We start from the raw sequence: 27,221 nt of genomic DNA, 5'->3' as shown, positions 1-27,221 counted from the left end.
TGGTACAGAATAGCAATGGGGACATATGCAGCAAAAATAGGATTTCTGGGGGTTTTCCACATGGATCTGCGTGCTTCATGCCTATCCAAGTGCCCCGGGGGTCTTAAAAACCCCACTGATGCTGGCAGCACCCCTCTGGAAGGGTCTCCCCTCTTGGAAGCATCCCTTCGTCCTGCCCCACTGCTGGCTTGGAGCTCGGGGAAGGGATTCCCGTCCTACTGCTTTTTTGAAACAGAGGAAAAGTTTTCCCACACCTTTGAGGGGTGCAGAAGGAGAGGCAGATAAAGAAGGTTCTTTAAATTAAAACTTCAAAAATAATTAGACTGACTGTATACTAAACAACAGCAAAGAGGCCCATTTACTGTAAATATTATGAATGGATTTGGCTGGCTTCTTCATCCCCACCCTTCCTCTAAGGCTTTTCTCTGAGCTGAGTCGAAATTCGGCCTTCAGACAGCACGGTACTCTATAATTTGCATGGCTGATGAGGCCCGAAGCCTGGTACGGAGGAAACTGGAGTCAGCTGGCTCCTCTCTAACCGCTGGAGACAGGCAGACAGGCATTTTTGGTGTGTGCCTGCGTAATTCCCGCCCGCCCCGCTCCCTGGAGCTGAGCCTTGCTTGGCTCTTAAAGAGTGCGTGCACAAAAAAAAGGTTCTTCTCTTCTCACATCATTTTTAGCCATGGTAATTGATTAATCACAGTAATTAGACAGTAGCGGTGACTAATAGGATGTTTATGAATCAAATTTCTGGTTTAGTGGACTCGGTGAACTCAGCAGTTTCACTTGGGTTCTTTCTTCACCATCCTTCAAGGTGGGGGACATCAGGGAGCTGGGCTTCCTTCACATGTTCATGTTGATCACCCTATATTTTTCCAGCTTGGACATCCCTCCTGGGCCAGCCTCGGCATTTGCCGTACTGTTGCAACATAGGTCTGCAACAACAGGCTTGCCAGGGACCCTTTCTGGGATGGTTTTCATCCTTTTGTGTCCCGTCCCTGAATTAACCCTCAAAGGTCAGGGCTGGGTTCTAGCTTGGGAGAAGGTTGACTCAAGGCACCACCAAGCTGGGGTGGGAACTTTAGAGGATGTCCTCAGGGATCAGTCATCCCTACCCACTGTCTAACATGACCTCGGTTTTGTCCTGGTTTCACAAGAGGGTTTCCCAGCCATGGTGAAGGTGGTAGAAGTTCTTGGTTGGGTCACCAGGGGACCGAGCAGAGCATACCCAAGCGTGTAAGTCACCGCTAACATGAGTGAACCAAAGCCCTAGCTACAAATACCGGGAAATCCCAGACTGCTTCCCCCAATGGCTTCTGCCAAATTTTTTTCCTCTGTCCCCATCAGACTCGCAATCTGTTGGCAACATCTCGGTGCCTGGATGCCAGCCCTGAGCAAACTTCAGCAAACTGAAGAAACTCAGGTATTTCCGTGCAAGGTTGACTGACTTTGCTAGGAGCAAGGAGCCACTTAGGTGATTGGGTGGACAACTTGTTAATAAATTAAAGAAATAATCTTAAGGCTCTTTAGCCTGCATGACTACTGTATATGTTGAGTAATAAGAGCTGCCTAATAAGACATAGACACAAATTTATGGTCTAGCCTGTCAATCCGTGGATTAAGGGCTCCATAAGTACCTACTGACTCGATGGGCTGTAATGGCTCCTAAAGAGACGTTATGGTCTATTGTGTCAATAATCCACAGATTAAGGGCTCCCTAAGTATGTGTTGATGCCACCGACTGTCCCAGCTCTTTGGGGGCTTTTGCGTTGGTGCAGTCGAGGGACCCCACGGGCCACCGTGGGTGGTGACATCCCTGCAGTAGGTAAGGGTTTATTTTCTCTGCAAACAACAGGAGCTTAACACATGACCATCCTCTAAATTAGCCTTTCAGAAATAATCCCGGCCATCAAAAGCAGGGGGCGGGAGGTGGGGTGGGGTGGTGGTGAGGAAGCTGAAGCTGTCTAGCCCTTGTGTGCAGGGAGATATAAAAGGTTGGGGGCAAACATTGCTGTGGGTGGTGTCTCCAGGCTGCCCACAAACGCCATTAAAGGCACAAAGACCCTTTTCTGCAGCAGGATATATCCTTTAATTTGGTTTTTTTTCTTTGCTTTTGCAAAGCATACCTGGAAATCTGGCTTTGAAGGATTTTTCTTGGGGTTTTTTTTTCTGGTTTTTTTTTTTCTTCTAATTTGTTCCTCTGCCCAAATAGCCTGCAGATTGCCCGAGAGACTAGAAAGGAAGTAAAATTTCCCTTTTTGCTGCCTGTTTTTCTTTACTTTGACGAGCTGTGCGGTTGCACGTCATGCTCGGTGTTACCCTCACCTTGATGTAATGCGTGTTCGCTTCTGGTGTAAGAGGTCAGGGGTGTATTTTTCTTGAGATCCTACAAAAACAGCACTTGCCAGTAACAACGAGGGGCAAAACTGCAACTGGAGTGCCCCGAGCTGCCCTGAGCACCCTCAAGAAAAGCATCAAAACCCCGTAAAAAGCTTCAGGGTTTGTGTCTCCATCTCAACAAGCAGGAGAAGATGGAGGACATGGCTCTGTCTCGGGCTTGCAAATGCCACTTAAGGTCAGCCAAGAGAGATTACCCGGCGCGAGACACGCTGAGCTTGGTCTCAGCCTTGGCCCCAGCCAGACGACACGTTGTGCTGACACCAGTCCAGCCAATTTGTTTTTTTTAAGCGCAGATGCCCTCCATGTGTGCTGGCGGATTAAGGAGGAAGGACCGCAGGTTCATCCTGCTCATCGGCGGTGCCCACGTCGCCCTTTTTCCAGCAGAAGGCTGCCTCCCGGGAAGCCAGGCAGGGATCTCACTGTCCCTCCCGGTTTCTTTGCTGCCCCAGGAGCTCACATCTGGGACCTGGACCTTCTAGGAAAGGTCCATAAGACCAGTCTCGTGAGGCTGTGATTTCACAGTGGACATGTACATGACATTATCTGTTGGGTTATCAGTCGTACGTGCGTGTCATACCCACAAGTGACGCGGGTGGGGGTACCGCAAAACATGAGCAGCCTGCCCATGGCAGGGGGCTGGACTAGGTGCCCTGTAAAGGTCCTTTCCACCCAAACTGATGATTCTATGGAGACGAGGAGGCTTTTGTTAGCAGTTCAGTGTAGGTGATGCCATGGCAAGTATTGTGTCAGGGTTGATGGCCAGTGGGAAATTCAGCACCAGTGATCACAGAGGAATGAGGGAGAGGAGGGACAAGACCAGTTTAGGAAGAGCGTGAGAAGGTGCTTTGGCTCAAAGCTGCTCTTAAAAAAATAATACTTATAAATACATATATTAAAAAAGTATAAACACATAGTTTGAAACACTTACACGGCTGGCTAATCGAATTTGCGTCTCATCATAATATCACTGAGGAAAGGTCCAATTACAGGCATTTAAAAACCTAATCAGGAGCGCAGTTGTATTGCCGTTTTCAGCGATGAGTTATTACCGCAGATACCAGTGACAATTTAGATAGCTCTTGACTTGATCAGATGGGAGTACTCCCGGCGGGTGAGAGCTCAGCGTGTGCGAAACTTGCTGTTTTCTTTAGACGTGGGTTGATTACAGGAAAACCTTTAGCTATGTCAAAACAAAACAAAACAAAGCAAAACAAAAGATCCCCAGCCCACCTCCCCTCTACGCTGGTGAACTTGGCTCTGGGACAAGGCTGAGATCTGAAAGCCAGCCAGAAGCTGCGTTGGATTGTTTTATTTTATTTTATTTTTTTTAAAATCAATTTTGCTGAAATGTTTCGGTTCTTCCTGAATGAAAAAAGAACTTTTTCTTCCCAAACTCCTAATAAAACTGCCAGAGCTCGGAAGGAAAAAGTACAGACGACATGGTTTCAGCATCTTAGAAACCTTCCCGTGTTGAGGAGAAAAGCCACACCAGGAATTTTCTGGCACTTCCAAGCAATGCGAGATGTGAATCCTCCTGCTACAGCTTGGGAGAGCAAAGCGTGGGGCCATTCCTGATGAATTTGAGCATTTCCATGGTGTGAATCTCCCATACCCACCTTCATCTGGACCTCTGTGCTTTCAGCAGTTTTTAATTTGGGGGGGGTTATTACTCGGGTGTCCTGTCACCCAGGACTTCTGTATGGATGTAGCATTTTCTGTGGCATCCCTCCCCAGAGCAGGGTGATGCCCCGAGACCACATGTGTGCATCCGAAGCTGGAAAAATCTCAGCTGTGGCCTTTTTATTGAGCACTTTTGGGCAGGACTTGCTGTTTGCGAGGGTCAAGGCAGGTGGTAGGAAACCTCACAGCCTCTCACGCCGGTTGGTGTGTTGGGAAGTATCAGGGGTGATGCTTTTGCAGGGGACACTCCTTCCTCGCTCAGGGATGTGCTGGTAAAAGTCAGGGCAGCCGCTCAGGAAAATTCAGGAGGCTGTAAATAAAAAGGAAAAAAATCAGTTTTCCAGCGGGAATGTGATACTGAATAACGTGGTTGTGCTGGGGCATCACTGGTGGTGAACCATCACCAGATTTCTAAAAAAGGGCTTGTAGGGTGTCAAGTTATTGCCTTGATTTCTCCCCTTCGTGCAGAAATGTGCTTTGGATGAGTGTTCTCCACAGACCCCACTCTGAGCGATCATTACCACTAATTCTATAAATTTTTGAGGGTAGACTTGCTTTATTTTCAGTTATTTTTATGTATATATTCTTTTGTTGTTGTTGTTGTTGTTGTTGTTTAACAAAAAGCTTGCACAGTGCTCTGGGGGGAGTCTGACGAAGCCCCTAGGCAGGCTATAATAATAATAAACCAGTGACAGCAGCAAGTGGTGGAGGGATGCTTAATAACAAAATAATAGCGCGGATGTTTAGAGCATTAAACATTATCATTGTTTGCTGGAATATGGGAATGGTCCCAGTTTGCTCTGGGAGTTTTCCAGGCATTCAGAAAGGGATGCGTTTGCTCCAAGGAGCTCGTAAAAGTGATGCTTTTAACTCAAAACAAGAATTCCCAAGCATTTCTCAGCCATTTCTGGTCTGTTGCACATGAGGACATGCTGAGGGCAATATGGCTGCAGATTGCCCAGGATCTGGGGTTTTGTGTGAGTTTGCAGCAGGCGGCGGTGGGAGCTGGGTGGTGGGTCCCTGCCATGACCCCAGGCTCAACAGGATGAACCCAGTGGGGTGTTTTGGGGCAAAATCCATCGACTTGCTTTATTTACTCAGATCCGTGGTCATTGCCACCAAAAAAAGTCTTTTGGGGAAAAAAATGTCCATCACTATAGGAAGCATCTCTGCATCATTTTTTCCTCCTCTCCTGCAACCTCCTCTCCTGCCTCCACCACCCTGGTGATGCCACAGGCTTTTCCCACCCCTTTTCCTGGCGGATGCCAGCATCAGGGAGGTGGATGGGAGCGGGGAGGCTCCGCTGGGGTCCCAACAACTGTGAAAAGCGGCGCTGGTGGTGGCTGGCAGGGAGGCCTGATCCTGTTTATCCAAGCTCAACCCTAATATTCTCATGGCTTTTTGACTAGACATCCAGTCAACAGCCAAAGCCCGCAAACGGAAGAAGCTCTGGCATATTTATACTGTGTGCTGGCATTGGCTCTTTTTTTTTTAAAAAAAAAAATTATCCTGGATTACCTAAGACTTGTCCTTGAGGTCTGGTCACCCCATGTCACTGAAAAACCTAGTGGGATTCATTCATGAACTTCCAGCCCTCCATAAAGGTCTGTTCATTCATAGCCAAGGCAGTTTTCTTTTTTTTTTTTTTTAAAACTTTTTTTTTTTTTTTTTTTTAAATGCGCTGGCAATTACATAACTCTTTGTAAGCAGCAATGAGTTACTTGTTAAGTGGTCTTTACTAATGCAAGCACAAATACCAGGTGAAGAAGGCTTTTTTTTTTTGCCCCCACCTCTTCCTGAAAGGGATGCTTTTATGTTCAAATAAGTAAAAACTGGTCGGAATTTCAGCAGGTTTCAATGGCTGTTGCTCCAAAATTCCCTCAACTGCTGTAAAACAAAACCCAAGCAGCTCTGAGCATCACTGGCAGGCAGGCGGTGGGGAGGATGTGACGGGGGGGGGGGGGGGGGGGGGGGGGGGGGGGGGGGGGGGGCGATGGGTGGTCAGGATGGGGATGGATCCAGGAACATCATCCCCTTGGATCCAGGAACATCCCCCTCTCCTGGATGCAGGAGCATCTCCTCAGATTCTCCTATCGCTCGGGCAGGTGGGGAAATGCCATCTTGGAGGTGTTTGTTGCCTTGCTGGGTGCACCCTTGGGTGGGGGGCACCCCATACCACCCACCCCGTCCCCTCTCCGTCCCTTGCCGTGGTGCCAGGTTCTAGCAGGATATAAAGTTAGCCATAACAAAAGTCTTGGGAGGCACCAAAAAGGGGAGGTGGAAGGACAGACAGGGGCACACCTCGATGGATGCTGTCCCAGGGACCACCCCACCACCACCAGACACCACCCCAGCCCCCCCAGTTTCACCTGGCATCAGAGGTCCCTATTGCGGGGTGTACACAGTCAGGCCCATTTTTAGTAACTGCTGCCTCCAGCAACTGGAGAAATATTTTCCTTGCTGGCATAGAAATGAGGAAATTAAAAGTGTGTGGCTGGGCTGTATTTTTTTTTTTTTTAAAGCACAGTGCAGGGCTTGAAGCACAGCTCAAGAGGCAGGAACAAAATGCCTGCGCTGGGGGAACGGGCTTATTAATAGCAAAAATATATAGAAAATGGGGCAGCTAGCGTGCTGCTGCCATTGCTCGTGTTGGCGTGGGGTTTGGGGGGCTGCTGAGTGATGCAGGGAGCTTTAGGGTCCTGGGTTACCCACCATCCCTGGTCCCATAGGTGCTTCCATGGTGCGGGGGATTCTTTCAGTAGCTAACTTGCATTCCCAGCTTGACTTTTTTTTTTTTTTCTGTTTTAATACAATTAGAGAGATGACTAGTTCCCAGGTTTTAACATGCCTACTGAGGCTGGAAGGAATTACCCGCTGAGCAGTGCTGGGCGGCTAGGGATCCTCCATCAGGCAAAGGGGATTTTTTCACATTTCTCAGCACACACCCCCCACCCCCCGCCCCGGCTTTTTCCTCCAACGTCACATCCTCACGGCCTGCACGGGGTAGCTATAGACAAGGGAGTTGAAACAAGGGCTGCAGGAACACATTTCTGCGGGTTTTTTTTGAGGTTTTTTAGGACATTTTTGTTAACAAGCATGAGTTTTCTGGTCCCCACCCTGCCACCATCAGGGCTTCATCCAACGTGTGCATCCTTTCCGTCACCCAGGCTCAGGCTGTGAGCAGGGAAAAACCCCGTGAACTACAGCAGGCGAGTCCTTGTCCCTTCTGGTCCCCTGTGGTGCCCTTCCATGTGCTTTTCTTAGCAGCACCTCATTGTTTTTCATGATTGTGCACAGTAGATATTTATGGAAATGGATCCATCGTCTGGTGGGTGAAAGTAAGGGGGTTTAGGGTGTTTGGTCTTGGGATACAGCTGGAGCATCTCATCTCTTCTGTTGGCACTGGTGGTGGTCCTAGTGATGGTTTGGGTGAGGGATGGGTGCACTGCAGGTGCTGCTGGTGGTTCTCAAGCCACTTCTGAAGGTGGACCTGGTGATTTAGGACCTGTAACTCCAGCCAGAACTAGGCAGTGGAGCAGCATGGGAATCCCCTGGACCTGTGGCAACTGAAATGGTCTTAACAGTGGCCTTAAGACATGGCTTTTGGAACCAGTGGATGCCCTAGGGGTGCCGCTGTGTGCCTGGAGAGCATCATGAAGACATGGGCTTGCAAGGACCTGCCAGCATTGTGTCGCTTTTAGGTCATATTACCCATCCTGGTGCTCAATTTCTCCTTTTGTTCTCCCATTCTGTAGATTCCCAAGTTCTTCAGGAGCCGGGGGATCGGTCACACTGGTGCGTGGTGGCATACTGGGAAGAGAAGACACGTGTGGGTCGGCTGTACTCTGTCCAAGAGCCCTCCCTGGATATCTTCTATGATCTACCTCAGGGGAATGGTTTCTGCCTCGGACAGCTCAACTCGGACAACAAAAGCCAACTGGTGCAGAAGGTCCGCAGCAAGATCGGCTATGGCATCCAGCTCACAAAGGAGGTGGACGGCGTGTGGGTGTACAACCGCAGCAGTTACCCCATTTTCATCAAGTCGGCCACACTGGACAACCCCGACTCCAGGACGTTGCTGGTTCACAAAGTGTTCCCAGGTTTTTCCATCAAGGCTTTTGATTACGAGAAGGCGTACAGCTTGCAGAGACCCAACGACCATGAGTTCATGCAGCAGCCATGGACCGGATTTACTGTTCAGATCAGCTTTGTGAAAGGCTGGGGCCAGTGCTACACTAGACAGTTTATCAGCAGTTGCCCGTGCTGGTTGGAGGTTATTTTTAATAACCGATGACTCGAGACAGAATGGACTCATGACATTTATACTACTTTGCTGCTATTACTTCCTTCTGAGTGCTTGCTTTTCATGCAAACTTTTTTGTTTTGTTTTGTTTTGTTCGGTTTTTTCTCCCTCCCCCCTGTTTTGAGAAATAGCTTATGGAAAGATTTTTTTTGCCTTGGGTATTTTGATAAATCTCTTTTTTTTTAAAAGTGTGAATGACCAATAACTCAGAAGGGCGAGAGAAGGGTGCAGGGGGATGGATCACTTAGGATAGTTATTTCATGCCTCTGAAAGGATCATCCTGTGTGATCGATGGATTCGGAAACCACTTGCTCTATGTTACAGCTCCTTCTAAGATCCCTGTATTTTTTCATGCACCACCTTCCCCTTGCCGCCAGCCATCCCTGGTGACGGTGACACTGAGACCCCCTTCCCCAGCGGTGCTAACCTCATGTTGCCACCGAAGGACAGTGCAAAACCTTCCCAACCAGGTCTTTACCCACCCTTACAATTTTTATTTTATTTTTCTTGTTGCTGGATTCACATCTTGTCACTGTGTTCATCCTTCCACTGCTTTTTTTTTTTTTTTTTTTTTAATGGTCATGGATTGATGCAAGGGGAGAAAACAACAGCAGAGAAACCTCGTGCATGGCCCGTGCTTTATAATTTGAGCTGAGATGTGAAGTGACAGAAGCCTAAGCCTAAAACAAAAAACAAACAAAACCAACAAAACAAATGGGAAAACAAAAGAAAAAGTGTTCATGATAGTTGGTCTGTTGTAACCTGCTTGGCTCAGGTTATGCTGGTACCATCCTATCTGGAAATGCAGTTGTGCTTTCATTTCTTGAATTCATACACGAGTATGATACTTTTACACTGTTCTTAGCTCAATGAGCATGTTTAGACCTTAACATAAGCTATTTTTCTAAATACAAAGGTTTAAATGAACAAGAGAGCATTCTCATTGGAACTTTAGCATTGTAGTGCTTTGGAAATAAAACACACACAAAAGGACTCCTTAAAAAAACCCTGAGATTTATTAAAGAAAAAAATGTATTTTATGTTATATATAAATATATTATTACTTGTAAATATAAAGACGTTTTATAAGCATCATTATTTATGTATTGTGCAATGTGTATAAACGAGAAAAAAATAAGAAAGATGCACTTTGCTTTAATATAAATGCAAATAACAAATGCCAAATTAAAAAAAATAAAGAACACGAGATTGGTGTTTTTTTCTATGGGTGTTATCATCCAGATGAATGTTTTTTCTAAAGGAGTTTATGTTCCATTAAAAAATAAAAATGTACACTTGATCCTGGGCTGTGCTGAGTGGCTTTTTTAGTGAGGAGGATGAGGCAGGCAGGAGACTGATGCTCGAAGCGGGTACTGCATGGGGGTGGGCAGTGGGGGCACCCACCCCAGCCCCGTGTGGGACCTCTCCGGTGTGGGTAGCACCCGGACAGGGTCACTCTGAGCTTTGGGCTCCGTTGGGCTGATTCGGTGCACGTGGCTCTGGGCTCCCTGGCTCGGATGCACCCAACCAGCCCAAGTCTGGAGAGGCTGGCAGGGTCCAGGCAGGTTGCGCAGGGGTGGGTGCAAGACCTCCTGAGGTTATTTTGGTTACTGTTCCTGTTTCTCATCATTTCGACGTGAAAGAACCCCCATGCTAGGGACCCAGCTCCCCTTTGGTGCTGTGCCTGAAATACCAGGGGAGCCCAAACTTCTCAGTGGGGGGATATGGGTAGCCCATGCCACGAGGAGAGGAGAACAATTTGAGGAGAAAAAGGGGAAAGCCAGTCCTCGGTGGGTTTTCCTCAACTCTTTGCTGCCCCTCTCATCTCCCATGCCTCTGCAAATAAAGTTTATTTTTCTCGTGGCCCTGCTGACCCTGCCTTCAGGCGTTTGTTGCTCCACTGTGTCACATCCTGCTGGCACATGTCCTCTGCCATGGAGGAGGTCCCTACAGCTGGATCCTGCCTTTGTAAAGACGGACTTTGAGTGGAAACCACCAGAGTCCTGGAGACTGAAGGATTTGGAGAAGTAGAAGGTCCAGATGGGCTTATGAATTCCCTCCCTGCCAAAGCACTTGGACCCCTGTAATATGACTTCCAGCTTCTGCTGTCCACATGGCTGATGGCTGTAGCAGTAGGTGAGGCTTTGTGAGCATCTAGACCAGGTTTGCTCAGCACTGTGCCTTTCTGCTCAACGATGTGGCCAACTGAGGGATTTACTTGGTTTGCTCTGAATGGACTGTGCCTTCAGATGGGTTCCTGTCACTGAGCCTGTCAACCAGCTTCAAAATGGCTTTGGATCATGTGCAAGTTTCAATTTCCAGGCTCTCATCTCTCGTCTTTCAGGTGGGAGTCAGCACTGAAGGCTGAGGGCATGATGGATGCACCCACCTTGCTTTGTTTGATGTTGTGCTGAGGCACCTGGAAGGGCGGGTGTTGGGACAATGCCATCTATGCTGCAGTGCGGCTCATTGCCTTTCTATCGTGTGCCAATGGTACCTGAAATACCCAATAATCACATTGCACCTTTGTGGTCCAGCAGCCAAGCTGGCATTGATGGCTTGCATCAGAAGCTCCTTGACACCCAGCCAGGCAACACACCATCGAAGGCTCTACAGATGAAGGATGAAGGAGACAACTTCTGTGCAAAACTGACTGTTGACTCCTGAGCTTTTGCAGCGTTTATCTGCAGGAGCAGGGCTCTGCAGGCAGCAGGGACCTGGGGTTAGAGTAGTTCCCCCAAGTCTAGGGGCCACCAGGTCAATAGCCACCTTAGGGTTATGGTCAGCTGGCTGAGAAGTTGGCTTTTACTCTGGAGTAACCAAAAGAGGGGATGTTTGGCTCGTTTGTACTTCTACCTCCAAGCTGTTGTGCTGGTATCTTTACCCAGAAGAGGTGAGATGACACTTTTGTCCCTGTTGTATGACACCAAAGCAGCAGTGAGCCACACAGGCACACCAGAGAACTCTGTGATTAAGAGGTGTTTCACAGATGTTTTCACCTTCTTCCATGAGGTAAGAACCATAACCCTGGTGGTTAAAGACCTGAAGCCAGATTGTAGCATAGATGATGTCCCTTGAACTGAGATCTGGATTCTTGTCCCTGCTTATCAGTCCATGAGATGTGACCATATCATTTCACCTTGCTGTTTCTGAGGATTTCCACTTGTGAGATGCAGAGGCTACAAACCATTGTTCCTCCTGAAACCAGAAGTTAGAAATACTGTACCTGTAAATCAACAATCTGCACAGCCAATTTTCCAAAGTAACGTAAGGGCCACCAAAATGGTCAGAGGCTGGGGCACCCCTGCTGGGAGGACAGGCTGGGAGAGCTGGGGTTGTCCAGCCCGGAGAGGAGAAGGCTCCGGGGAGACCTTACTGCAGCCTTGCAGCACTTAGAGGGGGCTCAGGAGAAAGATGGGGACAGAGTTTTTAGCAGGGCCTGTCGCAACAGGACAAGGGGGATGGTTTTAAACTCAAAGAGGGGAGATTCAGACTAGATGGAGGGAAGAAATGTTTTACGCTGAGGGTGGTGAGGCACTGGCACAGGCGGCCCAGAGAGGTGCCCGATGGCCCATCCCTGGGAACATCCAAGGCCAGGCTGGACGGGCTCTGAGCAACCTGATCCAGCTGAAGGTGTCCCTGCCCATGGCAGGGGGCTGGGCTGGAGGGACTTTGAAGGTCCCTTCCAACCCAAACCATTTGATGGTCCTATAATAGTGCAGGAAAGCCCAGAGGCTGGCTGTGGAGGTGTCCCCATGGTGGGCACAGTGCTGGTGGGCTGTTGTATCACTTGCTAGATGCAACGAGAGTCTGCCGAGCCTAGGAGATCCTCCACACACCCCACTTTACACCTTGTCCTACATGACTAGCCCTAGCCCTGGCCGGAGACATGTTGAGCTAGCTGGACCTTCAGCTGGACGTGGCTCTCCAGGTCAGGTGTTACACTGATGGTCTGGAGAGTGAGCTGAAACACCTCGCGGAGCACCTTATGGGATCTTCACTTGATTTCTGCTGTCAAAGTTAAAAGACTAGGTGATGCTGTTTGCAGTAAGTAAGCTGAGAAATAATCAGCAAAACTATGGCTTTTCAGTACTACAGCAGCTTTAGCTAAAATATTCCAGTCTTCACCTCCTGCTGAGCTAATTTTAGCCCTCATTCAATACGGAGGAAAAAGAAAAAAGAAAACAAAAAGGAAAAAGAACATGACAGAAGGATGCTGAGCACCAGCTCATATGTGTCCCCGTTAGCCCAGAGCCTGTTCAGCTCCAGGGCTGGTGGAAGCAGGGTGGGAGGCAATCTGAAGGTTAAAATAGAGGCTGGAGGTTAAAGAGAGGAAGACTTTCCCCTTGGCTGGGGTTTGCCGATGCTGTAAAACCATCTTTAAGGCTCAGAAAAACTGCAGCTGCCTAAAGCAATGTGGTGACCTGGTCTAAATCTACTGGTGGCGTGGGGTTGTCTGCCTGGAGACTTCGCCTGGTGGGACCGCTCTCACTTTGCGTGGGTCCCCCTGCAGCTGGTGCGACGCCAGGCTGATACGCCTTGCCTGAATCCCGAGGGAATCTGTCAGAAACGCTGTCATGTGGCTGCTCTTGATCTGGTCAAATTTGGATGATCCAGTAATGGATTAATCCAGTGAAAGATTAAGGAACAGAACCACAGCCCTGACCTGCCCTTGGATGGAGGACCTGTGGGTAAAGGCTCCTTCCCAAATGGAAACACTGATGTCCAGTCTCCATGTCACTCCTGGCCAACAACAACCACATTCTCCTTGCTCCTTGCCCACACTGCCTGAACCTCTTCAGGTATGAGCATCCCCAGCTCCATGGACATCCACAGACACCTTCCAGCAGAGCAGTGGTGAGCCCTGGGACCTGATGTGTCATTGTGCTCTGTACAGCTTAGCTGTGGTTTCCACTCTTCCCTCCTTGGAAATCACCTTACCGAAATCTCATTCACTTAAGAGGCTCAGACATCAGCTGTTTGAGACTGTCTGAAGTACTGATTTTCCAGCGGACAGCAGGACATGTCTCCCTCTTGCTTATAAAAGGATTGCTCTGGAAATTTGGGATGTCTGAAATCAGTCTGCTCTAGTTAACTGTTGCTTTGGACCTGGCCCCAGCATAATCAGTGCTAAATCTGATGATGATATACTGCAACAGTAAATTACAGTGTGGCTGGACCTTTTTTTTCCCAATGTTGCCGAGCAGTAATTGAAGATTGCAATAAAGAAGGGTCAAACGATGTAATTTTGGCTGCTAAATCATACATGAAAAATGCTCCAAGTGTCAACTGCTGATAAAAGGTAATGCCTGTAATGGCTGATGTACTGCAAGGGAAGGAGGTAAAGCTCCACCAGCTTGAGATCATGGTCTTCTGCATGGGAAAACCATTTGCAAATAGATTTCCACTGGGATCATGGTGCAGAACCATGATATCCCAGTCTCACTTCGGGATCTGAGTCATTCCCTGTCCTCCCCTGTGGGCTTTTGCCTGGCAGGTTGTTTACAAGCCCAATGAGGCGAATGGACCCTTCTGTCCATGTAGCCCTCAGGACAATGTCCTGGTTATGGGTTGGAGACTCCAGGCAATTCAAAGAATGAGGACTTTTAAGGACAAAAAAAAAGTATTTGCTTTATGCTGGTTGTACTTTGTTCTCACTGTTTACTGGTGTAAAGCTGCCCCAGTGGAGCTTAACTCAGCCTGCAAATGGTAGCTCATTTGAATCTGTGTGTGTATTTATGCATGTCCTCGTCTGGAAGGGCTTCTGGAGGCACAGTGGTGAAGAACTAGCTTAAGATGAATTAATAAACACCACCCGTATGTGGAAACAGCAGTTGCTTTTTGTTGTCTACATGTGTTTAAAAATACATCCTGGTTTACTGGGCACACGGTTGGAAACAAGAGTCAAGGTGGGGATGACCTCTGGTGGGTTAAGGGAGATGAACGTTGGCTGGGAGAACTGTTCACAGCAAGAAGCAATGGATGGAGCTTCTCCTTGGCCATGTATTTGTGCAGTAGTATGGACCCACATGGTGTCCTGAGCCTTTTTTGGCCATTATAAAGACCTTGCCCCAAGCAGCCCATGGACAAGCAGCAATGAGAGGGGTTGTGCTGGGGCTGAGCACAAGGTCAGGACTGGGTTTGAACTCCCAGCCCATGGTTGGAGAGGTTTGTCACCTGTGACCCCACTGTGTCGCCAGGCTTTGACATCCCTGCCCAGCCTTTGCGCATTTGCATAGTGGGGCCAGAGAGATGTCTCTGGGCTCTCTGGTAAGTCATTGTACAAACTTTTGGGTGGCTTAAAGATGAAATGAAACAAAACCTGAAACTCTCAAGAGGCTCAGGTAGCTCTTGTGGTTAACAGGGAAGTCACTGCTGTGTCAAGTTTACCAGTCAAGGTCCCTGTCACCAGCTTCAGTGGAAAAGACGGGGACGTTTCTTCTTTGTCATGCTGACTGGACCACCATCATAAACTACCAAGTTACTTCTGGTGATGAATCTGACTATCCTCTTTTTTTTTTTTTTTTAACACTGACTCCTTAAAGCCAAGAGGCTCCAATGCTCAGGTGTCTATCTGGCTGTCAGCTGTGCACCAAATAACTCATGAATCTTGTGACAATGTTGGTCAAGTCTGAAAGTGTGATGGCAACCTGAGGGTGAATCCAGGTCCTGCTTTTAGAAATGAAAAAGGTCAGGTGGAGGAAGAAGACCTGGATTAGCAGCTGTCCCAGAGCAGAGGCAGGTCAAGCTGTGCCACGACCTGTCTTCCTTGAAGGAGCCTGTGGTGAGAACAAGGGTGTGCTTTGCTGTCTGGGCTGGGGCAGTGGTCCTTTGGTGGCCAGGCTTTTGAGATGCTCGCTGGATCAAGTGAGCAAGGAAAAGCAGGTCTGAGCAGGAGCAGGACTCTACCTCAGTGGTTAAAACAACCTGTGCAAAGAAAGGGATGTTGATGTCCCCGTCCCAGTGCCGGTGTGTGCCTGGTGGATGTTTATTGCAGAGGTGGGGAAGCCCATGTGCCCTCCCCTGTAAATGCACACCCTTCTGAGCTGAAACAAGAGGGGGCCCCCTTACACCCTGCACCCACCCACAGCTCAGTCTGTAGGTGCCATCGGGAGGTGGGGAGCTCCTTCAGCCAAGGGGTGCTGAGCCCCTTTGAGCCAGCTGTTGTGGGCAGAAGCCCAAAGCTCTTGGCTCCATCACTTGCAGCCTTGCACCCACACAGGGTTAGGACTAAAGGAAGGGAGGTTCAGGCCCTCTGGGTGGTAGAGCAGCTTTGAGAGTAAAATCTGGCTGGTTTCGTCAGCTTTCTGTGGCGCTGAAGTGTTCGCAGTCTTTCTTCATATCAGACAGGAACAAAGCTGTGGAAGGCAGATGACTATATGGGTGCTGTCAGTTACCAGGGTTACAACACGTATGGGAAAAAGGAAAAAAAACCCACCCAAACCCCTCATATATTGCAAGGAACTAACTATTAATTTTGCTGTAGTGGCAATACTTAAGATTGGCATTACCATGGATGTATTTATATCTTCTGTCCTGTAGAAAATGTGTAAGTTATTCTGCGGTGTGCACATACCCAAAGCTGGAGCTGGGCCACCAGGCATCTCTGGGAGCTGTTGTGTGAGACCTGAGGAGGTCCCTCTCATTCCCTACAGCTGTCCAGATGAGAATGCCAATCTGAATATGCTTAAAATTAGGAAAAATCACATTCAAACCCCAAAGGTATCTATTTTACACAAGGCACCCTGAAAAGAAAGAAGTAGGACAGCTGGGGGTCCCATCATTCAACCGGTGAAGGGACATAACGGTGCCAGTATCACACCTATTGAGGCATGTTAGTCTAGAGCCAACCTTCAGTGGAAAATGGGACAGAAAACAAGTCTTGCTTTCCATCAGCAAGGCAAGCCAAGGCTGAGAGCCTGCAAGGGCAGGAAAACAAAATAAAGCTGTTGTAAAAGGGCTCCAGTGAAAGAAAGCAGGAACCAGGTGTCAAGGCATTTGGTAGAGCCCGATGGAGGTGCGAGGCGGCCAGCCAACCTTCTTGATCTTGACGGGAGCTGGGAGGGTGGTGGGATCCCACAGAGCAGCAGGTGGGTGGGCAGGGTGCTCAGCCGAGGTGGCCATGGGAACCAAGGGGGAACACTGGTGCCAACAAAACCAACCCCCTGGAGATGCCCCAGAACCCCAAACCACCCCACTGGAAGTGACGTTTACTCCTTGCCCAGGAAGCCCCGTGGTTTGACTTTTCCAGCCCAACAAGCTATGGGGAAGCTGGGATGAATTTCATGGTTGGAGAATTTTCTGGTTTGAATAGTTGATCAAGAGCCAGCAGTGGGACAGAAAGGCTCGCTGCCCACGGGGTCCCCAGCTGAACAGCTTCCAGTGGGGAGAAGTGGAGCGGGGCTGGTGGCAGGGCATCGCCTCGGCAGGATGGGCTAGTGAAGCTTAGTGCCTCCACAGCCCAGCAGAGGGGATTGCTTTCATCTTCCTGCCTGCAACATCTGGACCCTGGACTCGTAAAAATTTCACTGCTACTTTAACCCTTCAGGCCCTTTTTTTTAGGGTGTTTTGTTTTTTTTTTTTGTTTTAGGGGGAATGTGAGGCTGCAGTTGGTGGATCACTAAGCCCATGGAGCAGCATTGCTAGCTGGAGGTGCTGCTGGCTCCATCTGTTGCCCAGGGAGAGAGGGATGGAGGGGCCTCAACCAACAACTGGGATCATCCCTTGGAGACCCTGAAAGAAGCTGTTGAGCTGGACCACTAGCAGACATTGGCGTTTTAGTGGGTATTGTAGAAAAACAACATTTCTTGGGACTTTTGAGGTCTTCTGCAGGGATGCATCATCACTCTTGGCAGCCCCGCTCCAGGGTCAGATTGATTTTCAGCACAGTCAACCCTGATGCTCCTAATCCAAAGCCTTTCAGCTCTTGGAGGTCATGCTGAGTTCAGGAGGCAAATTTCTCACCTGGGGCGTATTTTTGTCGCAGGAAAACCGATCTCCAGATACAGACCTGCTTGTAGCTTGGGAAACTCCAGGAAGATGGAGACAGGGAGATTTTGGTGTTCAGATGTCAGAAGCTTCAGATACATTTACCTCCTTTCAGTGGAGATGGACAGCCCAGTAAAACAGCCTTAGCCCAAGCAATAAGGGGCACAGACTTGTGATAACGGCAGTATTCCAGGGATGTCTGAAATGGGTCTGAAAGTGGAAATGGTTGACATGAAGAGCAGGAAACAGTAGATCTTGGTCATATGTTTCTGCGCCAAAGTCTCAGCTGCTTTTTTGAAGCTCTGTGCAGGGTTATCACCCATGGGCTCTGCTTGGTGGTTCCTGGGTGTCCACCTGAGAGCTCCAGGCATTGCATGGGCGTGGAAAAGCTGAAAACACACACAGCTCTCCAGTCCTCCAGCTGCTGGAGGAATTTGAAAAGTGCAAGCTGAAGACTCAGAGGCTGGATGGTTGAGGAAAAAAAAAAAAAAAAAAGATTATTTGGAGCTATCCTAACTTTTAAGTCAGCCTGGTTTTAAATGGTTGGGTTGGCAGGGCTTGGCTCGGCTCTGGGAATCTTGATGGGAGCAGCTGTGGGACAGCCCCAGGACTGACATGCCCAGGGGTATGCAAAAGATCCTCCATCAGGCACTGAAGCCTCCTCAGTCGATGTGAGAGATTTGCCTGGTCCAAGTGAGCTGGGCTGGGCTGAGCGATGCGGGAGGAGGCAGAAATGGGAGCCCTTACACTGAGACAAGAAGTCACGATGGGTATGGCTATATCCTTCCATATCCATCATCTCCTGAAGCAACAAATTTCTGCCCCTCCGTGGTTTTGTTTTAAGCAGTTTTATCTCAGGGCTGGACTTTGAGCTTGGCTTTTGGTATCTGGCCCATGGGTGCGAGCTCTCCCTCACATCTCATGGCTACGCAGCGGTCCATGCTAGCATTGCTCTGCTGGTTCCTCCCACTGCTGCAGCCTTTCGGATGCTCCCCTAAGCTCGTCACATCGCAGAAGCACTCTGAATGGCCTTGAGGTGCTTCTGCCTCAGTTTCCTCTTCATCCCCGTTATCAACCCCTGCCCCTTCGACGGCATCTGGGGTGCCTTCCCTCCGCCAGCAGAAGGTGTGTATTTTAGAGGCTGGTGATGGCTTCTCCCCACTTCATTTATACACCTGTTGCCCAACCGAGCGCTAGAGATGAAAGTTGCATGGCTTCCCAAAGAAGAACGTGCCATGGGAAGGGGAGTTGCAACAGGCACATTAGTGCGGCCGCCGCTGCCGCCGGTGTTTGTAAAACCTCCACGCCAGGAGACATCAAAGAGGGTATGGCACCCTGGGCTCCCAGGCAGCGGGGAGCTGAAATGCCCTTCCAGTTCAGGCATGCCTCAGAGTTTGCTAAAAAAACCCACTTCTCATTAATCTGCAATTGAAACTGCAATTATGCCATCGCTCTGAACAACTCCATCGACAAGTTTGGGCACGGGGAGAGCCCGAACCACCGAGGCTGGTGGTGCACAGACCAGCCTGGCCACCTCTCCCACACTCACCCTCGGGGTTACTTGGGCTGGTGGACCCCACTGTGATCCACGGTGTCCTCCCCCAGTGGGGCCAAAACGCGTGCCAGGGTCCTGGGGGGCAAAGCTGCCTGTGGGAGGAGTGATGGACCCACGTGGTATGTGGCTGCTGTCACCTGTGTTGTAGTCTCATGGTTGTCCCCACCCTCGTGCAACAGATCTGGGTGCCCATCTATCACCACCTGGCCTTCGGTGAGGTTGGCTTCCTCCGTTTCATGCCCGAATTGGCATCCCTTTGCAAATGTGGGGATCAGCTGCTTCTGCAGGGCGCTTAATCTAGACAGCAGACCCCCAACACACTCAGCACCTCAGCTAGGGGGTTCTGGAGTCCTCAGAGGTCCTTAGTTTCTGATCCTCCTGGTCTTCCACCTTCCTAAATGCCTCTGTGGGTGGCTGGTGCTGTCCCTACACCACACACAGCCTCAGGATGCAGCACGGACAGGACATCTCACACCGTGGGGATGCTCAGCCCTTTCTCCAGCCAGGCCTGTTTGACCCAGCAATCCCCCAAAAACACATCTCTGAGCCTTCCTCTCCCCAGGAGCATCCACCTCGTCAGGTGCCCCTCATCCCCCGGGAGCCAACCCCGCTCACCCAGCCCCACGCTTACCTCTGCTCTGAAAACGCTCGTTTCAGTTTTTATTGTTCTCAGATGTTTTTTGGACCTTATTAAATAACATTGCAAATGCTGATGTTAATTAAAATTCCTCCTAACTGCTCCCTGCTCACCCTCATCTTGCAACCCCTCCTGAAAGCCCCATTCATTTTGGGACCTTCCCAAGCCAAGGCTCTCTGGATCCAGCTTTATTCAGAGTGTTTCTCCATGCCACACACCTCCTCTGTAAAAAGCTCTGTGATGCAAAGCACTGTCTGCTTTTTCTTTATCACCATCTTCCTATCACTTTGTCCATCCTTGGACCTTCAGCTTGAGGAACACCAAAAGGATTTATCGTGCTTAGGCTGGTCTTTATCTGTGCCAGGAATGCAAGAGCCATCACCATCAACAGATAAGTAACATCTTGTGGAAACAAGTCTTGGTCTCCTGCCTTCATGGTTGGTACTGGGTATATCTTTCTGAAAGATGACATTGGGAGCCCAGCTCCCATCTGTTCATCACTGAACCTTCAAGACCCGGAATAACGTCACCTAAATCCCTGGGGTCTGACGTTAGTAATATTCTGCTCCAGGGGTTTTTGGCCCCTTGTGTGTGCAGGGGGTATATGTATCCTTGGGAAATTTGTTAGCCTGGCTGGAGGAAAAGGCGTCTTCCCGGCAGGAAGGCTGCTTTGCAGACAAGGGTGAAAACTGCTGAGGTGAGACATTTCCTTAAATTTCAAAATGCAACCCCACCAAGGAAGAAAAATCAATGGAATAATATAAAATGGGGCTGGAAGAGAGCACTGAAAACCAGCTCATCTGCCACTGAACCCGAGGGCAATCCAGCTATCCTGAAACCACCTGAGATCACTGATTTTCCAACCTGTTCTTCAAAATCTGAAATGCAACTCCACTATTTTTTCCAAGCAATTTTCCCAGGCCTTCATTATTCCCTCGGCTGGCAAACTGCCCTCTGTCACTGAGGCTGCGCCTTCCTTCCTGCAGATTAAGCCCGTGTCTTCTTAGCCCTTCCTCTGTGATTATGAAGAGCTGATTTTCTTTCTCTCAGTAGCTGTATTTTACAATTTTTTCTATTTTACTATGTACCCTCACTGCTTTTTAATCTCTAGACTAAACCACCCCAGGTCCTTCAAGCTTCCTTTTTGGGATGGCTTTTAATTTTCTAAGCACTTTATGCACTCCCCTCCAGCCTCCCTCTATTACTAGTTCCCCACCTTTATTACTAAATTGTTATCTCCTGTTCATTAGACATTACTTATTCAGGTAAATGGCATTTATTATAATATCTTTATTCTTTGCATTATTAAAGAATATAATAGCTGTTGTCCAGCCATCTGCCAGCTCTTTAGGGCCTCGCCGAGGTGAGGGATGGGTGTCTTAAGGGCAGTTATCCTCAGCACCAAACTGCAATAGGACCATGGGGAGTTGTGGGGGGGGGTGAAGGAGAACCAGCTCAGTGGTTCGCAGCATCCCAACCATTGCTCAGATGTGCTTGAGGGACCCCCTTCCCAAAGAGATGTAACACACGCACCAGAAATTTGTGGTTGCTCTGAGGTTTACATGGTTTTGGGGAACGCCTGGACTGATCCAGACCCAATTTGCAGGATCCCATGGAAAATCAGGGTTTAAGTCCCCAGATTTTTGCCAGGCAGGGAGAAGCACAGCATCACGGCCTGGTGTTAAGTGAAAGAAAGGGTAAAAATGCAACTTTTAATCCATTTTCAAATGATGATTTCCTCCAAAAAGACACATTGATAAGAGAAAGTATTTTATGTTTATTGCAATTAGCTCAGAGTACACAGTTGACCCCTCTGAAGGTAAGGACCTTGGAACTGCAGAACCAGCATCACCAGTGAGATAAGCAGCAGTCATCAGCACACAGTGGGTTTCTGTTTCAGATGGAGGACATCAGACCCCCCGCTAGAATAAAAACATCTAGTCCTACCAAAACACACGCATCTAGAATTAATTTTTTTCAGTTATTTTTTCCAGTTGGTGGCCTGGCCTGGGATCTGTACAACACAGCAGCAAACTGGTGTGCGTGCCCTGCACGGCTGCTAAGGATGTTCTGAATCCAACACAGTGCATTTTTTAATTATTTTTTCTGCTTGAAAAGTATGATTTTGATTTGAAAAGGTTTTGATGAAGGTGCCTGCATGCATTGCAGAGGCTTTGGTCAAAGAGCTCCATGTACGCTCCCGCAGATTTTAATTCGGGCCATTTGAGACTAAAATACATGGTGCAATACATCTAACTGTGCCTTCACCAGCAGTTAATGGTGTCAGCTCCATCGGAGTGGTGATCCCCAATCCAGCTTTCTGAGGCTCTTGCTGGAAGAGGTGGGAGGAGGTGAGGTGTCCCTGGAGTGGAAGAGGTGGGAGGAGGTGAGGTGTCCCTGGAGTGGGTCACGATTCTGGAGGCGAGATGCCTCCACTAACGCCAGGCAGGGCAGGGAGCTGCCCCAGAGCCCTGCTCACTGGAGCAAACATGATGCATGTGGGAAGGGATGGCTCCCGGGGGAGACTGGACAGCTGAGATGGTCAGTCGTGTCCTGTGAGCCCATTACTCGAGAGGGAGAAGATTCTCTGGCATTAGGAAAATGGAGGGGGAATGTGGAAAGCAGCAGGCCAAGGAGGAGGATGGAGTTCCTGTGGGAGCCTGGTGGCTTTGTCGCTCCTTGCTTCACCTTCCTCCTCTTTTTTTCCCTCTTTCTCTCTCCCTCAGGCCAGGACAAGATCTTTTCTTTTCTAACTTCCAGGTTCCTTTGGAAAGTGACTCTTAGACCAGGTTGGTGTAGGCGAGCAAAGCCCCCAGCAGCCACTGCTGATTAATTATTACTTCCATCCCTCTGCTTCTTAACCTTGGGAAACTCTTCTGTATTGGGCAATTACTCCCCCCCCCGCCCCGCCCCGCCCCCCCCCCCCCAAAATGGGCAATAGTCAAAATACAACTCACTCCAGGCTTAAAAAAAAATATTCCCTACCAAAACTGCAGGTCAGAGATAAAAGACCTTTTTGGAAAGGGGTCCATGGATGGAGGGAGGGCCCTGGGGATGTCCCAGGTTAATCTGCACCAGGGCAGCGATATTTGGGAGCAAGGTTTCGTGGTGGCATTAGTGGCCTGGCAAAGGGACTCGGCGGAGGCTGGCTGTTACAACACCGAGCACTCCAGCCCTCAGCATGATTTCCATTGGCATCTGCATCGGGAGACCTTTGCTCAGCTTCCTATTAACCATTTAGTTTTAATTAAAGACATTCACCAGTCAGCTGTCACTGGCCAGCTGGGAGACTAAATGGGTGGTCCCTGACCATTGTGTCCACCTATTTTTATATTATTTTTTTTTTTCACTATTCTGGCCATTTTTGGTATTGCAGAGGAGGGGAGGAGGTGGGTGCCAAGGGGGTGCTTAGGGAAAGAGGTGTGAGGCTGTGGTGGAGCTTTTGGGGAGGAAAGGGAGGAAGACCCTCACGCTGCAGCATGTGCAGGGATGAAGGATGCAGCGATGCAGAAGCCCCCTTAGCCCAGCCCGAACCTGAACCCTCTCCCTGTATATTGCTGTGAGTGGCCAATCTGGGGTGTGCACACCCAAGACGGAGGGTGAATATATCACCCCGATGTACACCAAGTGCTTTGTCCTGGTGCCACCCAGCTGTCCCGAAGGGCTGGGGACTTCAGGCTGCCCACACTGTGCCCACCCAGTGGCCACAGGGCTGCGAGTACCGCTCCGGTGGCGGTGGCGTCCCGGTGTCCCTCTTGCGCTGACATCCGTCCCTGGTGAGGTGGGAGGGGGGACAGCAGCAGCGTGACCAGGCTGCCGGCTGGCTTTTATCTCCCTCCTCTGCCTTATCTGCTTCCCGTAGAAACTGGATTGTGAACGGGTGCCCTGGGAGCTCGGCGGGGAGCTCGGAATGGAGTGGCTGATGGGGGCGGCTGATAACGGCGTCTCCTGGAGACGGAGCACTTGGGCAAGGACTCCTAGAAACAGCTCGTAGGGATGGCGAAGCTGAGATGGTTGAGATTAAAAAAAACCCTTTGCAGCACTGGATTCCTCATCTGCCTGCAAAACAGACTGCGCTGAGATCCTGTCTGACACCTCGGAGGCGAGCTGAAGCAGCGAGAGATCCTGAGGACCTGGGATGACCCTGTGAGTCTGGGGAGGATGGATGATGCTGGTGGCCAAAGCTGCAGCTCCCATGAACCAGGAGCAAATGGGGCAGCTCCTGCCACCTGAAGCAGCACAGGAAAGCAGGTCATGGCCAGAGATCGTGACTTGTCCTAAAAAACACCCCAAGGCAGCAAGGTCAGGTAACTGCCCATGGGGTGTTTCAAGTACAGGTACAGGATGCAAACATGGGAGGGATTTGCACCCACAACCCACCCCAGTGTGCCCTGCATAGGTGATCCCACATATTAGGATGAAAATCGCCCCTCGGTGAGACCTTGGGCTGATGTGGGGTTGGGTTTGCATGCACAGGGGTGACAGTAAGGGACAGAGGCCACTGGTTGTCCTCTGGAGACCCCAGCTGAGTGTCCTGGGTGGAAAGCACGGTGGTGCCCTACCGTCTGGGCTCCCTTCCAGGTTCATCATGGGACTCCCAGCAAATCCCCTGGGGCAATCCGATCTCTGGGACTCTGGGCACCTATCCATCCCTCCGGCACGTCGGCACGGCATGTCGGGTTTTCCATGGTTTAAGGTGCCAAAGTTCATTGACAGTCCTGGTGGCTCGGGCACACCCACAGCCAGTGCCACCCTTCATGGGACAATGCAGGTCACCTGGTGAGGAGGAAAGAAAACAAGCTGCGGTAGGGATAAAGCCACTTTGCAACCGTATATAAAACTTTGGGGGGAAAAAGAAAAAAAAAAAACAATCACCCTCGTGACATCTCCTACATAAACAGCAGAGGTTATATTGCTGCTATTTGATGGGTTTTATTTCATGGAGCAGTCAGACTTGATGATGAAACTCTGTCTGAAGCTTCATGGAGACAAATGACACATGTTTCCCAGTAGTCCTTGAATGGCTATCAAATGTGTCATAGTTAGGAGCCAGCCTGGAGGGACTTTTTCTCCAGTAGCTCCTGTTCCAGGAAATGAGTCTGCCCTGTGCATTCCCTGGATTTGCCAGTGAGCTAGGAGGCATCTTTGTTAAAATTAGAAGGTCCGGTTTGGCAAATTTTCTACTAATTCTTGAGTAATTTAGGAGGTGAAATAACCACGTGGCAAAAGTCTCCCATCTGTTCTGGGAAGAGATGATCAGCTCATTGGGAAATGCAGCTCGCCAGGAATGGTGCAGTGCCATGTGTCCCTCTGCAGCTCTGCCGGGGGTCTGGTGTGAATCCTTCGTGGCCCTGTCCTTGTGCTGCTGCTTGCGCCAGCTCCCACAGCCCAGAGGGGACCGTCACCCCCGTCCAGTGAGCTGCACAACCCCGTACATGCTCTCTGCACCACCCACGCACCTTTGCATGGATGCCAGCAGCTTGCACAACCCACCGGGATGAGGTCAGGGACATGGAGCGTGGCTCTGGCTCCCAGTTCCCTTGGTGCGCATCCAGGCAAGCAAATTCATCTCCACTATGGAGTGGCCACATAAAACCTGAGGATTAGGAGTTGTGTCAGGTCTGTGTGAGCCTCTTGGGAGTGCTGGTATGTCACTTGGAGGCCCAGCTCATTGTCATGGGACAAAACTGTGCTAAAAAGCCCTCAAAGCACCCCCAGTGTGGGGTACTGGGCTCCTTTTGCAGCGTGGTACCCACCAAAAGCACTCCGGTTCTCCCCTTTGCCTTCCCACCCTGGTCTGGGACAGCCCCAGGGCTGAGCTAGGGACAGCACAGGGAAGGCTTGGTCATCCCTGCACTACCCTAGCCCCAAATATCTGACATGAAATAAATTACTGTGGCAGTAGTTGAGCCATCGCATCACCATCTTGAACAGGGAATACTGCGAGAACAGCCTTTCCAAAGGGATGAGGCAGTTAAAATCCAGCAAAATCACAGAAAGAGCAAGTTAAAAAAAAATATCCAGTGCCCACCCCTCTTGCCTCCCTTCCCGTGAACTCTTTTGAACTTGGAAAAACCCAAACCAAACCAGGGCTGAGTTCAGCCTCAGTTCAAGTCGTAGATAAAGTTCAACCTACTTCTAATTTTATCCCAACAGTTCCCACCAGAAAACAGGCTCTGGTGTGGCACCGTGGGGGTAAGCCAGCCCTGACGTTGACCCCTCCGCCAGCCCCTCTGGGTGTCCCCAACCCCCGGCCCATCAGCTGCCACATCCAGGTTGGGACAGTGAGCAGGAGGCCCCGTGCTCAAGCCACCCCATGGGAGCACCTCCTGGACATGACCACGGAGCATCACCACCCCATGGGGCTGGTTTTCCCCCACCATCTCCAGCCAGGGCCAACCTGGGCTGGGCCAGGTCTCCACGTGACAGTGGCTGATGGACTTGCCTTTGCTCAGGGCTGCTCCAGGTTTGATTTTTCATGGCTCCCCTTAAGAGTGGTGCTTTGATCCAGCAATTAGGTGAAGCAGAGAGGAGGGGAATTAGGGGAGGAGGGAGGAATTGGGAGGCAATGGGTTACACCTGGAAATGAGCAGGGGGACATGAGGCTCCCTGCAACCTCCTTGCAGCATTTCCATGGGTGCCATGGGTGCACAGGGGTGATGGCAATTGCTGGTGGGATTTTGGAATGCAAACCCAGAAAACCCCAGGCAATGCATTTGCAGCTGCAGAAAATGTTAAAAAGGGAGAAAATCCTTGCACGAGGTGCTGGGGATCTACATGGGAGCTGCAGGGATGGTCACCTGCACCCAAAAAGGGGAGTGCAGGTGGGGACCGGGACAAGGACAACTCATCATCCCTGAGGAGGTGACATGATTGGCTGTGGAAAGGTAGCTGAGGTGGCCACAAGTGACTGCATGGAGCTGGAGAGGGGAAGGAGCCCTGTCTGCAAACACAGAGGGAGCAAAGGGAAATTTAAATTACAGGACAGAGAGCAAATGGGGGGAAAAATGGGTAAGCGGGGCTGCAAACCAGAACCCAAGGAACAGAGCCAGGTGATTTGGGCTTAGCCTCTCCTGCGAGAGCAGTGAGACCCTATAGCGCTACTTTTAAGTGCTCATAGAAGCAACAGAAATGCAGTTTTATATAAAGAATATATAAATATATAAGGGAGGACGTGTCCATGCATTGATTGTGAAAACCACTTGCAGTCTGCACACGCAGCACAATCCTTCTCCCAAATGCTTCATTGCCTGACACCACCCCCCACCGCCCCAACACCTCGCCAATAAGACTGCATTTATCTTTAGGAAATCAGCACAAAACCTGGTTTTTGAACAAATACACCATATTTTTGTGCTTTAAGAGAAGAGCAGAGCAGACCTGCAAACTGAGATTTGATTTCTCACCCGAGTTGTAAAATGCAGCCCTAGGGATAGAAGTTACCTTAGCTGTAAAACAATCCACGTACTGAATTTCACAACCTTTGTCATCCCTCTCTCCCCAGAGCAATATTTTACAGCATTTGCCCTCAAACCAGTTTTTCATCAGATGACACGTGTAATTACTACCAGACAGGTTTTTGGTAACCCACCTCCTGATGCAGTTTTTCCTCCCACCCTCATGCTGTGTAGCTGCTGATTTACTGAATTTGGCCTCTT

General features: G+C 49.7%; 1 protein-coding gene across 3 annotated transcripts in view; it reads left to right on the top strand.

Annotated features, from left to right (window-relative positions):
* Positions 1–9,683, top strand: part of SMAD7 (SMAD family member 7) — a 28,474-nt gene extending 18,791 nt beyond the window's left edge. For all 3 annotated transcript variants that reach the window (XM_055791465.1, XM_005231975.4, XM_013294839.3), the window contains one exon: positions 7,836–9,683. In XM_055791465.1, coding sequence (XP_055647440.1) covers positions 7,836–8,374 — 539 coding nt within the window. In that variant the 3' untranslated portion in view covers positions 8,375–9,683. The remainder of the gene's footprint in view (positions 1–7,835) is intronic.
* The last annotated feature ends 17,538 nt before the right edge of the window (positions 9,684–27,221 follow it).

Source organism: Falco peregrinus, chromosome Z (genome assembly GCF_023634155.1).
Source record: "Falco peregrinus isolate bFalPer1 chromosome Z, bFalPer1.pri, whole genome shotgun sequence".
NCBI classification, from domain to species: Eukaryota; Metazoa; Chordata; class Aves; order Falconiformes; family Falconidae; genus Falco; species Falco peregrinus.
The sequence above is the reverse complement of the archived record's forward strand: the minus strand, read 5'-3'. Positions and strand labels throughout refer to the sequence as shown.